Raw genomic sequence first — 17,603 nt, forward strand, 5'->3', positions numbered from 1 at the left:
GGCTTTATCCCAGGAATGCAAGGATTCTTTAATATCCACAAATCAATCAATGTAATACACCACATTAACAAATTGAAAGATAAAAACCATATGATTATCTCAATAGATGCAGAGAAAGCCTTTGACAAAATTCAACACCCATTCATGATTAAAACTCTCCAGAAAGCAGGAAGAGAAGGAACATACCTCAACATAATAAAAGCTATATATGACAAACCCACAGCAAGTATCACCCTCAATGGTGAAAAATTGAAAGCATTTCCCCTGAAATCAGGAACAAGACAAGGATGCCCACTCTCACCACTACTATTCAACATAGTGTTGGAAGTTTTGGCCACAGCAATCAGAGCAGAAAAAGAAGTAAAAGGAATCCAGATAGGAAAAGAAGAAGTGAAACTCTCGCTGTTTGCAGATGACATGATCCTCTACATAGAAAACCCTAAAGACTCTTCCAGAAAATTACTAGAGCTAATCAATGAATATAGTAAAGTTGCAGGATATAAAATTAACACACAAAAATCCCTTGCATTCCTATATACTAACAATGAAAAAACAGAAAGAGAAATTAAGGAAACAATACCATTCACCATTGCAACAAAAAGAATAAAATACTTAGGAATATATCTACCTAAAGAAACAAAAGACCTATACATAGAAAACTATAAAACACTGATGAAAGAAATCAAAGAGGACACAAACAGATGGAGAAACATACCATGCTCATGGATTGGAAGAATCAATATTGTCAAAATGGCTATTCTACCCAAAGCAATCTATAGATTCAATGCAATCCCTATCAAGCTACCAACGGTATTTTTCACAGAACTAGAACAAATAATTTCACAATTTGTATGGAAATACAAAAAACCTTGAATAGCCAAAGTAATATTGAGAAAGAAGAATGGAACTGGAGGAATCAACCTGCCTGACTTCAGACTATACTACAAAGCCACACTCATCAAGACAGTAAGGTACTGGCACAAAGACAGAAATATAGATCAATGGAACAGAATAGAAAGCCCAGAGTTAAATCCACAAACTTATGGACACCTTATCTTTGACAAAGGAGGCAAGGATATACAATGGAAAAAAGACAACCTCTTTAACAAGTGGTGCTGGGAAAGCTGGTCAACCACTTGTAAAAGAATGAAACTAGAACACTTTCTAACACCATACACAAAAATAAACTAAAAATGGATTAAAGATCTAAATGTAAGACCAGAAACTATAAAACTCCTAGAGGAGAACATAGGCAAAACACTCTCCGACATAAACCACAGCAAGATCCTCTATGACCCACCTCCCAGAATATTGGAAATAAAAGCAAAAATAAACAAATGGGACCTAATGAAACTTAAAAGCTTTTGCACTACAAAGGAAACTATAAGTAATGTGAAAAGACAGCCCTCAGATTGGGAGAAAATGATAGCAAATGAAGAAACAGACAAAGAATTAATCTCAAAAATATACAAGCAACTCTTGAAGATCAATTCCAGAAAAATAAATGACCCAATCAAAAAATGGGCCAAAGAACTAAACAGACATTTCTCCAAAGAAGACATACAGATGGCTAACAAACACATGAAAAGATGCTCAACATCACTCATTATCAGAGAAATGCAAATCAAAACCACAATGAGGTACCATTACACGCCAGTCAGGATGGCTGCTATCCAAAAGTCTATAAGCAATAAATGCTAGAGAGGGTATGGAGAAAAGGGAACCCTTTTACACTGTTGGTGGGAATGCAAACTAGTACAGCCACTATGGAGAACAGTGTGGAGATTTCTTAAAAAACTGGAAATAGAACTGCCATATGACCCAGCAATCCCACTTCTGGGCATACACACTGAGGAAACCAGATCTGAAAGAGACACGTGCACCCCAATGTTCATCGCAGCACTGTTTATAATAGCCAGGACATGGAAGCAACCTAGATGCCCATCAGCAGATGAATGGATAAGGAAGCTGTGGTACATATATACCATGGAATATTACTCAGCCATTAAAAAGAATTCATTTGAACCAGTTCTAATGAGATGGATGAAACTGGAGCCCATGATACAGACTGAAGTAAGCCAGAAAGATAAAGAACATTACAGCATACTAACACATATATATGGAATTTAGAAAGATGGTAACAACAACCCTATATGCAAAACAGAAAAAGAGACACAGATGTACAGAACAGACTTTTGAACTCTGTGGGAGAAGGTGAGGGTGGGATGTTTCGAAAGAACAGCATGTATATTATCTATGGTGAAACAGGTCACCAGCCCAGGTGGGATGCATGAGAGAAGTGCTCGAGCCTGGTGCACTGGGAAGACCCAGAGGAATCGGGTGGAGAGGGAGGTGCGAGGGGGGATCGGGATGGGGAATACGTGTAAATCTATTGCTGATTCATGTCAATGTATGACAAAACCCACTGAAAAAATAAATAAATTAAAAAAAAAAAAGAATACTGGAGTGAGTTGCCATGCCCTCCTCCAAGGGATCTTCCCAACTCTGGGATTGAACCCAGGTCTCCTGCATTGCAGGCAGATTCTTTACCATCCGAGCCACCAATTCAATAAGGTAGTTAATGTTTAAAGTTCTCAGAAACCAACAAATTCAAATTTAGGAATCTTTTTAGGAACAATAATGGTTATTTCCATCTCTGCTTAGTTATTATTTCTTACCACAATGCACTAGAAGCCCCACTGACAAAATGATAAAACTAACTGAACTCATGCAATGAAATTTTATAAATTAATACTTTCTATTGTTCACAATGGGTACACTAATCATGTTATTTACACAAAAATGGAAAGTAAAACAAAATGGAATATTGCCTCGAAATTATGATCCCTGACACACAGATGGAAAAACATATCTCATTCAAATGTAAACCAAAAGGAAGTTGGGGTAGATATACTTATGTCAGAAAAATCTGACTTTAAAAGTAAGACTGTAATAAGAGAAAAGGGGCATTACATAATGATAAAGCAGTTGATACAAGAGTATATAACATCTGTAAATATTTATGTGCCCAACATGTGAAGTAAATGAAGTGAAAGTCACTCAGTTGTGTCCAACTCTTTGCGACGCTATGGACTATACTGTCCATGGAATTCTCCAGGCCAGAATACTGGAGTGGGTAGCCTTTCCCTTCTCCTGGGGATCTTCCCAATCCAGGGATAAAACCCAGATTTCCCACATTGCAGGCAGATTCTTTACCAGCTGAGCCACAAGGGAAGCCCAACATAGGAGTGTCATAATATACAAAGCAAATATTACAAATTTAAAGTAAAAAACAGACAGCACTATGATTACAGTAGGGGACTTTTAATCCCTATTTACACTAATGAATAGATCATCCAGACAGAAAATCAGTAAGGAAGCATTGACTTTAAATGACAGGTTATATCAGATGGATTTTACAGAAATATAAAAAATTTTCCATCCAAATGACTAAAAAAGCACACTCATCTCAAGTGTACACAGAATATTCTCCAGAACATATCGTATATTAGGTCACAAATCAAGTCTTAATAAATTTAAGAGGACTGAAATCATATCAAATATATTTTCTGATCACAGTGGTATGAAACTAGAAACCAATCATACAAAAAAAATTAGAAAATTCATGAATAAGTGTAGATTAAACAACATGATACTGAACAATCAATGGGTCAAAGAAGAAATCAAAAGAGAAGTTTAAAATACCTTGAGTCAAGCTAAAATGGAAATATACTAATATTTATAAGATTTAGCAAAAGCAGTTCAAAAATGGAAGTTCATAGTAATAAATGCCTACCTCAAGAAACAAGAACAATCTCAAATAAACAACCTAACATTACACACCTCTAGGAACCAGAAAAAGAAGAACAAAGCCCAGAGTTAGTAGAAGGCAATAACAAAGATTAGAGCATAAATAAATAAAATAGAGACTAAAACGACAATGGAAAAGATCAGTGAAATAATGATTGGTTCTTTGAAAGGATGAACAAATTTAACACAGCTCTAGCTAGATTCACCAAGAAAAAAAAGAAAGGACTCAAATAAATAAAATAAAAAATGAAAGTGGAGATATTATAATCGATACCACAGAAATACAAAGAATCATGTTGTCTACTATGAACAATTATATGCCAACACAATGGAAGCTTAGGAGAAACAGATAAATTGTCAGAAGCATACAACCTACCAAGGCTGAATCATAAAGAAAGAGAAAATCTGGACAGAGCAATTACTAGTAAGAAGATTAAATTCATAACCAAAAACCTCCCAACAAATAAAAAGTTCAAGACCAGACAGTGGATTCTACCAAACACTCAGAGAAGAATTATTACCACTCCTTCTCAAACTCTTCAAAAAACAGAAGAGAAGGGAACTCTTTCATACTCATTTTATGAGGCTAGCATGATCCTTGTACCAAAATCAGACCGTGGTGCCACAAGAAAAGAAAATTACAGGTCAATATCCCTTGGAACATAAGTGTGAAAGTCCTCAACAAAATATTAGCAGACTGAATTTGACAATCCATTAAAAGACCCATATATAAACATACTTTGGAGGTATATCAGGCTTGGTTCCAGACCACCTCAATAAAACAAATAACCTGCCCTGGGTCGGGATCTAGGGAGGAAGAAATGACAACCCATTTCAGTATTCTTGCCTGGAGAATTCCATGGACAGAGGAGCATGATGGGCTATATAGTCCATGGGGTCAGGACATGGAGTCCTGAAAGAGATGGACATGACTAAACGACTGAGCACACACATGCACACTATATCATAATCTATTAAGTGTGCAACAGCATTATGTCTTAAAAAACAACTACTTTAATAAAAAAATATCATATTGCTAAAAAGTGCTAACCATCATATGATAGTGCAGGGTTATCACAAACTTTCAATTTGTAAAAATCTTAATGTCTGTGAAACACAATAAGACAAAGTACAATTAAACAAGGTATGCCGGTACTGTAAGCAAGTGGGATTTATTCTATGGGTGCAACATCCACAAATCAGTCCATGTGATATGCTTCATTAATAAAATAAATGACAAAAATCATATGATCACCTCAACTGATATAGAAAAAGCATGATAAAATTCTGCTTCCATTTATGATTAAAAAAACTCTCAAGTTGCACATAGAGGAAATGAACCTCAACATAATAAAGGCCAAATATGAAAAGCTCACAGCTAACATCAAACTCAGGGTAAAAAGCTAAAAGTTTTTCTTCTAAGATCAGGAACAAAACAAAGATTCCCACTCTAGCTACTATTATTTAACATAGTATTGGAAGTCCTAGCCAGAGCTCAAGAGTGGCATAATTTAAAATTATTGATTACAAAAAAGAAAGAAAATGTAGTCCTTAGAAAGCATGGCTATACATTTAGATTTATGAGGGAATTAGAACTGTCATCTATAACAAGACCTTCATAATAAGCCCTCAGAGTACAATCTTGTAAACTTTCAGAGGACAAAGTGGTTTATTTCCATGTTAAGATAAAAATGACTACAGGATTGGACACACTTTATAGAGAAGATTTGTTGAGAAAAAAGGCTACCGATATTGAACATTTCATAGAAGGAAAAATATCTTTTAAATTTTAAAAAGAGGGGGATGGGTTAACACAGTTCTTAATAGTGTTTGAGAAGTATTCCAAAGAGAAGTCTTCAAAAGAGTTCTATTTTTCCATAGCCTTTCATTATGAAATGGGAAATGTGTTTCCACAGTGCTCTACAGGGGTGCCCACTGCAGAGGTGAAATCTATGTATTTATACACTTTGAAATATCAAAGGTTTTTCAAAGCTCCTTGCGTGATATTTCCCTATTACTTGTGGTCACAGCAGCTATATGTTTCACAATATTTCTTTTTAAAGCAGAGTTTGCTTTATATTCTAGTTTGTACAATAACATTTGGATCAAAGTCAACTGCTAGGTATGAGAACTAAATATGATTAATATTTCAGATTATATTGAAATAACCTCTTTGCTGTTTTTTAGATATTGCATCTAAAAAAAAATCTTTTATGCACTGCAGCAATACTGATTTTTCCTTATTTTTATGTCTTAATTTTTCTCCCTTCTGGTCTGATACTGAAGCAATATTGTTAATTTTGGAAAAATTTCATATAGGGAGAAGCTGTCATAAAATAGTGAGAAGTGTCTTCAGCTCCAGGCTCCTCTGATGCCACCCCACCCCCATCCATTTTTTACCTTCTAGTCTTGCTCTGTAACTAGCGGGCGGGGGTTAGGGGTGACAGTATTAATCCCTATGGGCTGCTCTTTCCCCAGTGTTTGCCCCAGCCGCTGCCTGAGTTCAGCCAAGGAGGGCACAGGTGGGAAGAAAGTGAGCTTGAGGCATTTCTTCCCCCTCCCTCGATGTCACCTGGACATGACTGGCCCTTCCATTTGTGATTGCAGTGCCCGCCAGGGACCCCTCTCTTCCAGGCTCCAGCTCCCACCTGGCTCTGGTAATGCTGTTTCCAGCCCCTGCCTTTCCAGCCTAGGGTGGTGGTGATTCCCACTGTCCCTAGTCCTGGGTGCCTCAGTGTTCCCCACTGGTTCCCTTAGCGCTGCTTCACCTCTGTAAATAGCTCCTTTGTAAATTCTCTTCAGAATCCCTGTCTGGCATGTTTTCTGAATCCCTGGTGGATAGAGCTTCCATCTGTTATACTCTGTGCACATGTGTGCTATGTGGTGAGAGAACACCTGCCCGGGAACTGGCTGATATGAGTTTTCGTCCCTCTTTGTTGTTTAGTTGCTCAGTTCTGTCCGACTCTTTGTGACCCCACAGACTGTAGCCTGTCAGGCTCCTCTATCCATGGGATTCTCCAGGCAAGATTTCTGGAGTGGGTTGCCATTTCCTCCGCCAGGGTATCTTACGGACTTAGGGATCAAACCTGCATCTCCTACATTGACAGGTGGATTCTTTACCACTGAGCCACCAGGGAAGCTGTCCCTCTTTAGCTAAGTTGATAATTTTGTGAACCAGGGCAAATGTAAAACAAACTCCAAGCTCCTTGACAGTAAGGACCACATTTATTCTGCTCACAACAGTATCCTTTGGGCTCGGTAGAAGGCCCGGAACATGGTAGATGTTCAGGAGATAAATGGACGGATGGATGAACAAAAGAGTCCACTTAATCTATTTGCATTTTATATCCTCACCTGGGAAATGAGAAGTTTGGAATCTTTAGGCCAGATGATTCCTTCCAGGATAATGGGACTGTAATTCTAAAGAACAAGCAGGATGAATCCTATTCAGGGACATGTGAACATATTGTCACAGAACTACACGCAGCTCAACCAGGGGAGGGAGCAGTGTTCAGGGCTTGTTAGAAACAGAGCCAATGGCTTTGTTACCATGGCAACTACACTACTCAGGCTAATAAGGCATCCAAGGTGGGGTCAGCTATTGTCCATCAGAGTGTATGCAAAGAAACTGCATGACCACATTAGGAAGCCAAGGGTTGCCGATCTACTACAGAGGTACCTGAGGAAAGAGCTTTTTCCTTCCCAGGGAAGTTCTTCCTCTCTTTCCCTATCTTTCAGCATTATTTAGATACAAAATGGCTTTCACAAAAGCACATAAGTTTAAGAATGGCAGAGTCAGAAAGAAGGAGGGAAGAAAGGAGAAAAAGAGGGAGGGAGGGCGAGAGGGAGGGAGGGAACCTAGAGCAGAGCTCGTCTTGAAAGTGACAGGCAGCCACGTCTGCCAGCCTTCTTGCCTGCCTGTCCTCCCTTCTTTTCTCCAGCACTCTATTATTAATCATCCAGGTTTACACTGGGCACCAGGTTAGACAATCAGAGACTGCTGACCACAGAGAGACTTGGTTCCTGCCCTCAGGCCACTCCTGTTGTGTGGGATACTCTCTTACTCTGCAGTTTAAGGTTCAGCTAAAGACCTATCTACATCTTGCAGTGGATGTTCATGCCTGGGAACCTTATAAAACATGATCAGTACATAGACACATATCTCTGTATGTACACATATACAGAGCACCTCTCATCAACTAAATCACAACATTATTCAGAGCAGAATTTTTATCTTTATGACCCTTGGGGCTTAGCATGATACTCTATGCAGAACAGGTATTTAATAAATGTTTATTGGTGATTATGATGACACTGATAAACTGTTAAGAATTTATAACAGCATATGAATCCATTTTTCAATAGAAATTAATGTAAAAATATATTTTTTTCTTTTGTTAAAAGGTCACTAGAATTGGTTTTGTAGAAAGCTTTCACAGTAACAAAACAAGGAATAAAGTACTCTTTTTACCTCCATAAGAGACAGGATGACTCTAGAAGAATATAAGTAGATGCTTACTAAATACTCTCTAAAGATGATTGAGCAACTGTGCTCATATCCCCCAAATATTTTAAATGCTTCAGATAAAAGTCTTACATTAAAAACTCCAACGTAAGTGTCTTTAAGTCTATTTTAGTCAAAATAAAGAAAACATAGGTAAAACCTAACACTTCGTTATTTTAAAATCTATTTGCTTATAAGAAAGAAAAAACCGTTGGTCTAGGGATAGGACAGTTTCAATTATTCTAGAGCTCCACCTAGTGAAAAATATCTATTTTATGAATATTATTTTTGAAAAATTCAGGGCCATGGAAATGGAAATAAAAATGCTTTTTTGCGTTATTTATGCATGTTCATTGAAGGAGAAGGTGAACTTTCTTATGACACTATTCAGGAAAAAAGCAGAAGCTCACTCAGTTGGAAACGAATTATTATTCAACAATCCCTATATTATAACATTTTGCTCTCCCCAAAGAAACAGATTTGCTGCATGTAATTGTCACTGTAACTAAAAGACAGTGTTCTGATTCCAAAAATCAAAGTGCTGGCCTTAATGATCATTGATGGTAGGCCCTCCCTTCAGAAATGTTCCAAAGGATTCCACGCAGTCGTGAATTACAGAACGCTTACCTGCAGAACCGCTTCCCTTTCTTCATCAGATAGCCTTTTCATAGCTGCTTTCCTGAGGTTTTCCTGGATATAGTTATCGTATTCTTCTTGGGCTTTCTTCACTTCCTCGTTTCGCTTACATATATATTCAGGTGTGACACCGTAATCCTTATAAAGATTTTTCAGACATTAAAAAAAAGAAAACATCCTGAAAGTTATCTTGTATATGTGTACATACCAAGCAACAATTAGGAGCAAAAGAAATGTTATAGACTTAAAGCCTTTGCTCAAAACACTACAAATTGACAAGTCAGTGATTTTTTTTTTTTTCCTATTGGGAACTAGTAGCTTTTATCTTGAGCTCTCTTTTGCATAATTTTGTTTTTTTAAAAAAAGAAGTTAAATGCTTCTAATGCATTGTAAAAACTGACTCTTAAAACTACTAGGCACATCTGCTTTAAGAAAAAAAAAAAAATGACTTGGGCCCCCCCTAAGGTTGTTTTTGGAAATACAACATACAATTTTAGGCTCCTGGGCTGCTTATAAGGACTGACAGTGAAGCAATCAGCCACTGAGCAGAGACATAGAACTACTCCCTGTTCATTCTCCAAAAAAACTATTTGAGGATGTACTTGGTGGTACCTACACTAGTGAATAAGAAAGACAGTTTCTGTCCTCACAGAATGTGTTTTCTGTGGAGAAAAAAGCTCATCAAAAAGAGATTATAAAATAATATTTATACATACAGTAAGAAGAAAGAGAGTCATGAGAGCTAATTGAGATAAAATGTCAGGGAAGATCTCTCTGAGGAAGCAGCTGTTGAGAGATATGAGTCACTGAAACTATGCACAAATATCCTGGTTCTTCTCCTTGGAGGCAATACTTTCCTGCTCCCCTTTTAAGTAAGATGTAGCCATGTGACCTGCATTACCCCATGGGAGTGCAAGTAACTTCTGTCCTTTTTGAATCTTATGAACTAATGGATGACTTGCCATGTTCTTTTTCTCTCTGGTATGTTTTGGGTTGCTGGGTCCTCGAATGAGGACTGAAAGTAGAGCTCCCAGTAACCCTCAAAGGACATGCGGCAGAAGGAAGCACTAAAACTTATTTTTAGTTACATAAATTTCGGGGTTATCTGTTAGCCACAGCATAACACAACCTAATCCTGACTGAACAAGGGATAGAAACCTTAGCTATTAATATAAATGTGCTCTGGAAAGTTGCAAAGCACTATACAGATAAACTCTAATTGCTCAGTACTCTGAGCATTTAGTTATTAGTACTCTGGGTAAACTAGTTCAATGGTAACCAGTTCAGTCCACTTTAGGAAACCCTGAGGGCAGCACCTCTTTTCAGCTCAGTACAATCAGTGAGGTTCATAATGATGATTCTGTGTCATCACAAGAGATTATATTTGGCATATTCTGTTTAAGAAAAAGAACTACCTCACAAATGAGGAAAAGCTGCAGTGATCTGAAATATTCTCATGTGCTGAATCATTGAGAGCTAATGCATACTATTAATATTAATAATTGCATGTATTATAATATCCACTCATCATTGAATTTTTACTAGGTGCCAGGTATTGTGTCAAGTGCTTAATGTATTTTATATCATTTAATCCTCACAATACTGTGATAAATCTAATTAATAACTTGTTTAAAAAAATTATGGAGTTAAGTAAGTGGCAGAGTTAGAATTTGAAATGCTGTCTTCCTATTATCGCTGTAACTCAGGCCAACATCCATGCTTCACTGTGCTAACACAAATTACCCTCATGGCACAAATGGGCACACAATACTTTACTTGGAACTAAAACATGAGGTTCGCTCATTTTTAAAAAATGGCATCGCCCTAAAATGGACCTGCTGTCTCACTTAACAATAATAGATTTAAAAACTTAACTCTGATAAGTGGAAAGTAAGTTGAGTTAGTCCTTCCTGAGCTCTGACTGCTTAGCCACCAAGAGTATTACTAGGAGCAGAGAATCTGCATTGCTTGGTAGATAAGCTCAGGTAGACTAACCTAACATTTTTCTGTTTCTGTGATGGAGACTCAATTTCTTGTTCAAGGCAGAAAATGTATCAAAGTGGGCAGCTGATGCAAAATGTAGCCATGAGGAGGGGGGCACAGGGTGGCGGTTTGCAGCATGATTGTCAAAGGAAAAGGGGTGTTTTTTTTGTGTGTGTGAGATGGTGGAGAAATGATGGATTGGAAATGGTTTTAAAAAGCCAGGAGAATGAAATTTCTGCTTTTCCACACCCTATGGGACAGGAAGTCTGAGCAGCCTCCAGGGGCCATAGAAGGAGGAAGTATCAAAGAGAAGCTTGAAATCTTCATTGTCATGTGCTGCCAACTCCTAGACTCCTATTGAGGTGTCTTAGCCAACTGAGCATCAGGAGTTTCTCAGGGACTAAGTAGTTTTTCTCTAACAATGGCCTTGAGGCTCCTGTTTTGATTGTGAACAGGCATTGGATTCATCATGGTGGATCACCGGATGACCTCAATGCAAGCCCCTCAACCATCACTATTACAATTTCCTTTTTCCTCTTCCTTCTTCCTTTCCTTTCTTTTTTGCCACAAGTTATTAAGCATAGGCTTCCCCAGTGGTTCAGAAGTAAAGAATCTGCCTACAAGGCTGGAGCCACAGGAATGTGGATTCAATCCATGGCTTGGGAACATCCCCTGAAGGAGGGCATGGCAACCCACTCCAGTGTTCTTGCCTGGAGAATCCTATGGACAGAGAGGAGGCTGGTGGGTTATAGTCCATAAGGTCACAAAGAGTCGGACACCACTGAAGTGACTGAGCATGCACATGTTATATTATGTACTGGAGAAAGAAATGGCAACCCACTCCAGTATTCTTCCCTACAGAATCCCAAGGACCAAGGAGCCTGGCAGGCTGTAGTCCATGGAGTCACAAAGGCTCAGACACGACTGAGTGACTGAGTATGTTCATTATTATGCATTACTATTCTTTAGAATTTTGTACTCATACTATGTGTGTTTCCAGCATTTTTGTGTTTCATAAACATGCAAAGTAAAATAGGTTTCATGTAAGGTATTTTTCATAAGCTTTTTAAGCTTTAAACTTCTACATTTAAAGAGCTAAACCCATGCTTCTATAATTTCAGCAATGAAATCATATGCTTATCTGATAAGCACCTTTTCAGATAGAAATGAAGGTCCTGAAAAGACTATTGTTCAGTACTTTCAAGGTCTGTTTTACTCCAAACCAAACACAAGTGAATATATTCAAACTGAAATAGTACTGTGAATTATTTATACTACACTGATAGGATGGACAGTTTTAAAGTTGTTTTCCTCTTCATTTCTCTCATTCTGTTACAAAGATAATGTAAAGTGGAAGAAAGTGAAAGTGAAAGCCACTCAGTTGTGTCTGACTCTTTTTTCTCAGGCAAGAACACTGGAGTGAGTTGCCATGCTCTCCTCCAGGGGATCTTCCTAACCCAGGGATCGAATCCAGGTCTCCTGCATTGTAGGCAGATTCTTTACCAGCTGAGCCACCAGAGAAGCCCAAGATAATGTAAACTAATAACTAAACCCTAGAATCTTTTGAAAGGTTATTCCTTCCAGATTTACAATGACTGTGCTTCTAGTGACAATTCCACCTCAACAAAAATGAGTATCTTTTAGAGAATGCTTGTTATAATTCTTAAATATACTAATAATTGAAATTAAGGAAAACAACTACAGTTTTCCTTTACTAAACTACATGTCGTTGTTCATTCCAAATTGTCTGTATTTTCACCACACTAGATTTGGACCAAACGCAGACTTCAGGGGAATGAGAACTGACAATCTAGATAATTTGTTCAGTGAGAGCACTGTTTTTTTGTTTTTGTTTTTGTTTTTTTTTGTCCTCTAAGGCATTTTATTTGTACGTATTATATCCCTAGAAAAAGAATCCAAGGATTTTCCCTCCTGTATGTTTTCGTCTTGCTTCTTCATGGTCCATGATGCCAGCTGAGGTTGTCAGTACAATGAAACCAAACTGACGGGATGGGAGCAGGTTATTCTGCCATTTTTCTAGATCTTTGAGTTGCACATCAAATCTGGGGCTGATCACTCCACACTTATTTAGCCTGCCTGTGAGGTTCACAACAATTTTCCCAGCCCTGTGATCATCAATGATTTCAAATTCGCCAATGTAACCATGCTTCATCATCACTGTTAGAAACCTGACGATGACCTTGGAGCACAGCCGGCCGAATAAGCACCTGGCGTTTGCCTCTCTTTTCGGCGTTGTTGATACTCTTGAGAGCATCAGCCAGGACATTCATGCGCACCGTTCTGGCGGCACGGAAAGATGGCGGAAAGAGAGCATTGTTTTTTTTTAACTGAAGTAAAGGTGATTTACAATAGTATATCAGTTTTAGGTGTACAACATAGTGGTTCAAAATTTTTATAGATTATAGATTATACACACCATTTAAAGCTGTTTAAAAATGTTGGCTATATTTCCCTTGTAGCTTACCTGTTTAATATATCCTAGTAGCTTATTTATTTTATCCATACTAATTTGAACCTCTTAACCCCCTCTACTTTTCCACTCCCCACTGGTAGCCATTAGTTTGTCAGAAAGCACCATTAGTAATAATAGAATCTTTATGAATAATTTGAATATCAGGTCTTTTTAAAAATTGCAGTACTCAATTATATAACACTTTATTATTTAAAAACTTGCCCCATTCTGGTTTTAGCACTGAAAGCCCTGCATGGTGGGGAAACCTTTAGTCCCAGGCAATTGGACAGCTGGTCATCCTATGAAAGATCTTCTCTTTTGGAAGCTAAGACAAACTATAGCAGTAATAGGAAAAAAAGGAGAAATTACTGAACCATAACTTTGAAGAGGTTTTTAATGTGAAGAAGCATTATCACTTGAAATACTGCTAATACTTTAAATTATAGGCAGCACTGTGTGAAATACTGAGTCTGGGTCTCTGTAGACAAAGTCAGTAAAGTATATACATGAAATTGCCATCTTAACTGATAGGGATATATGACAAGTAAAGATATAAACAAATGATAATTATCTTATAAATAACCAAGTTTAGTGAGTTTGTTCATTGTTTTTCATGCACATTAGCTGTCAGCTTGCTAAAAGCTAACTATTAAGAGCTAACTAGCTAGTGATAGGTCAATCTATGCCAAATCTTCACCTTGAATTTAGAAAATATTCCATTTTCTTTCTCTATTATTTTTATAATTTTTTATTAGAAGGTAATTGCTTTATAATCTTGTGCTGATAGCCACAATACTACTTAATTTTAAAACAGATTTTTATTGGAGTATAGCTGCTTTGCAACGTTGTGTCAGTTTCTGCCGGGCAGCAAAGTGAATCAGCTATATGCTTACATACATCCCCTCTTGTGGGGATTTCCTTCCTATTAGGTCACCATAGAGCATCAAGTCAAGTTCTCTGTGCTATACAGGAGGTCCTCATTAGTTACCTACTTTATACATATCAGGTGTTGTTAATATGTCAAAGGCTACCTTTTTATTGATGTACTTCGGAACCAGTCCTGACGTTTCAAGGTCATGCTTGTCTCCAGTTCTTTTGTCAACATAAATCGGTTTAGGCTTTTTAGCCACTCCCATGATGACATCAGCTGCATTTGTATTTATAAAATTTTTTTCACTCTGTATTCCCATGACTGGATGGTCAGTCCTCAACGGCACAGGTGGCTTTCTGCGCTCATTCCATTCAAACTTTTTTTCTGTTAAACATAACATTTCCATTGTTAAACCATAAACATGTCTACTCAGTATTATTTATAACATCCAGATGTTTTGCCATTAGTATATTAAAGTTGTATTAAAAATATATTCAAATATTTAGGGTAAAAATCAGTAATAATAAATGCAAAAAATTAAATGTGAAATAATATGTTGAAGAACAACATAAAAATGTAAGGGAAGAAAATAAACTCCCTAAATCATATGTGAGCTAATATATTTTTACTAGCTATTATAAAAATATTTTCTTATAAAGATTTCAACAACAAATATTCAGTTTGCCCATTGAAAAAAAGTTCAATGAAACATTAAAATGTTTTTCTGAGTACTTTCAATATTATGAATAATTGTTTTCAGAGGAAAGTTACTATAAAATCACCAAGTAAAGAAATCAAACTTGAGGTATTGAAAGTCCAAGAATCAGTGAAATTTTTTGCAGATTATCATTATAATGATTATCATTGATTATTATTACAAGGCATAAAAATCATTTAATAGCTGTGCATCCAACATGCAGCTTAAGAAATAAAGATTACCAAAACTGTTGAGGTTAGCTATTCACTCCTCACTGATTACATCTCACCTCCTTAAATAACTACTATCCAGAGTTTACCTTATTTCTCTATTCCACATTCTCTTAATTAGCAGCAGATGAAAATGGCTGTTTCTACACAGTCTCTTTGACTTGACCATTCTGACTCACCTGTTCCGATACAGCCACATAGAAATGGTTTGTCAAAAAGCTAAAATGTAAAATAACTACATTTTATTTTCCAGAACCAAAGGCAACAACTATCTTGACAAAACCTTACTCAAATCTTAACCCCACACACATTTACTACTTTGTCTTTATTCATTTCTGTACTGTTTGAACTTTTAAATCATTTTATATAACTTTTATTATCAGAAAAAAACAATATTTTATTATTGAAGGTCTATGAAATGGATTGATCTCTTGTTATGGGCTGAATTGTGTTCTGACCCCCATATTCATATATTGAAGCCCTAAACCCCAGTACCTCAGAATGGTACTGTAGTTGGACATAGTTTTAAAGAGGGACTTAAGTTAAAATGAAGTCATTACGGTGAGCCCTAATCCAATACGAATGATCTCCTTATAAAAGGAGGAAATTTGGACACAAACACAAAAGGAAGACCATGTGAAGACACAGGGAGAAGACAGCTATCTATAAGCCAAGAAGAGAGGTCTCAGAAGAAATGAACCCTGGAAATATCCTGATGGTGTTTTTGTTTGGTTTTGGCTGCACCTTGAGGCATGTGGGATTTGTTTCTCTGACCAGGGATTGAACCCATAACCCCTGCAATGGAATCACAGAGTCCTAACCATTGGACTCTCACATAATTCCAGGAAACACCCTAATCTGGGATGCTAGCTCTCAGAATTGTGACAAAATTAATTTCTATTGAAGCTACTCTATGGGGCTTTCTAGATGGCACTAGTGGTAAAGAATCCACCTGCTAATGCAGGAGACAGTAAGAGACACAGGTTCGATCTGGGTTGAGAAGATCCCCTGCAGAAGGAAATGGCAATCCACTCCAGTATTCTTGCCTGGAGAGTCCCATTCACAGAGGAGCCTGGCGGGCTACAATCCATAGGGTCTCAAAGAGTTAGACATGACTGAAGCGATTTAGCATGCACATACTTGTTATGGCAGCAGCGCTAGCAAACCAATATACCCCTGATAATTCTATACCCCCCACAAACATTATAAAGGAAGCTTTCAATAATCACTTAGTCATTAATTCATGCAATATGTTTTTGTTGAATACTTACTATGTTCCCAGGTAGTGCTCTAGGAACTGTGGGTACAGAAGTGAACAAAAGAGACAAAGTCCCCTTTCTCATGGAGTTTACATGATAGTGGGGATGAAAAAATGTAATATGTAGACTATGATGTATATATTTGCTTAAACAATATGTAAAATTGTTTACTGTTCTTGACCTACAAAAATAGTTATCTTCTTCCTATTTAACATACTACTGAAATGTTGTGAACATTGTCAGAAATTGAATTGTGGAGTTCTTACAAAGCCTGGAGCAGAGAATAAACCTGTTACAACCCAAATATTTCCCATCTACTAAACATACCCAAGTAAGGATGGTATAACCAGTTTGCCTAAAAAACCAGAGGCTTTAAAAAAAATTAATTTATTTGTTCTAATTTGAGGCTAACTACTTTACAATACTGTAGTGGTTTTTGCCATACATTGACATGAATCAGCCATGGGTGTACATGTGTTTCCCATCCTGAATCCCCCTCCCACCTCTCTCCCCATCTCATCCCTCAGGGTCATCCCAGTGCACCAGCCCTGAGCACCCTGTCTCATGCATCGAACCTGGACTGGCCATCTTTTTCACATATAATATACATGTTTCAATGCTATTCTCTCAAATCATCCCATCCTTGCTTTCTCCCACAGAGTCCAGAAGTCTGTGTCTCTTTTGCTGTCTCACATATAGGGTCATCATTACCATCTTTCTAAATTCCATATATATGTGTTAATATACTGTATTGGTGTTTTTCTTTCTGACTTACTTCACTCTGTACAATAGGCTCCAGTTTCATCCACCTCATTAGAACTGATTCAAATGCATTCTTTTTAATAGCTGAGTAATATTCCCTTGTGTATATGTACCACAACTTCCTTATCCATTTGTCTGCCGATGGACATCTAGGTTGCTTCCATGTCCTGGCTATTGTAAACAGTGCTGTGATGAACATTGGGGTACACATGTCTCTTTCAATTCAAAACCAGAGGCTTTTATATGTTCACATGAGAAATATTTAGAAGCCAAATTTAATTATGAGTTGAAAGTGCATGCAGATGACTTCCTTAACTATAGCTTTAGAAATGCATTTAAGAGGCAACAGTGAATTCTCAGAAAATAAAGCAACAGTTT

The 17,603-nt window shown here is 37.3% G+C and overlaps 1 protein-coding gene, 1 long non-coding RNA gene and 1 pseudogene across 2 annotated transcripts in view; 1 reads left to right on the forward strand and 2 right to left on the reverse strand.

Annotated features, from left to right (window-relative positions):
* Positions 1-17,603, forward strand: part of LOC133044667 (uncharacterized) — a 117,495-nt gene that overhangs the window by 87,859 nt on the left and 12,033 nt on the right. The gene's annotated exons all lie outside the window — the stretch shown is intronic.
* The window catches only part of ENKUR (enkurin, TRPC channel interacting protein), a 38,374-nt gene that overhangs the window by 6,676 nt on the left and 14,095 nt on the right, over positions 1-17,603 (reverse strand). The window contains exons 3-4 of the mRNA XM_061126218.1: positions 14,438-14,661; positions 8,942-9,088 (exon numbers count right to left, since the gene is read on the reverse strand). Of these exons, the coding sequence (XP_060982201.1) occupies positions 8,942-9,088; positions 14,438-14,661 (371 nt within the window). The remainder of the gene's footprint in view (positions 1-8,941; positions 9,089-14,437; positions 14,662-17,603) is intronic.
* Positions 12,820-13,259, reverse strand: LOC133044340 (small ribosomal subunit protein uS8-like; annotated as a pseudogene).

This window comes from Dama dama, chromosome 23 (genome assembly GCF_033118175.1).
Source record: "Dama dama isolate Ldn47 chromosome 23, ASM3311817v1, whole genome shotgun sequence".
Lineage (NCBI taxonomy): Eukaryota > Metazoa > Chordata > Mammalia > Artiodactyla > Cervidae > Dama > Dama dama.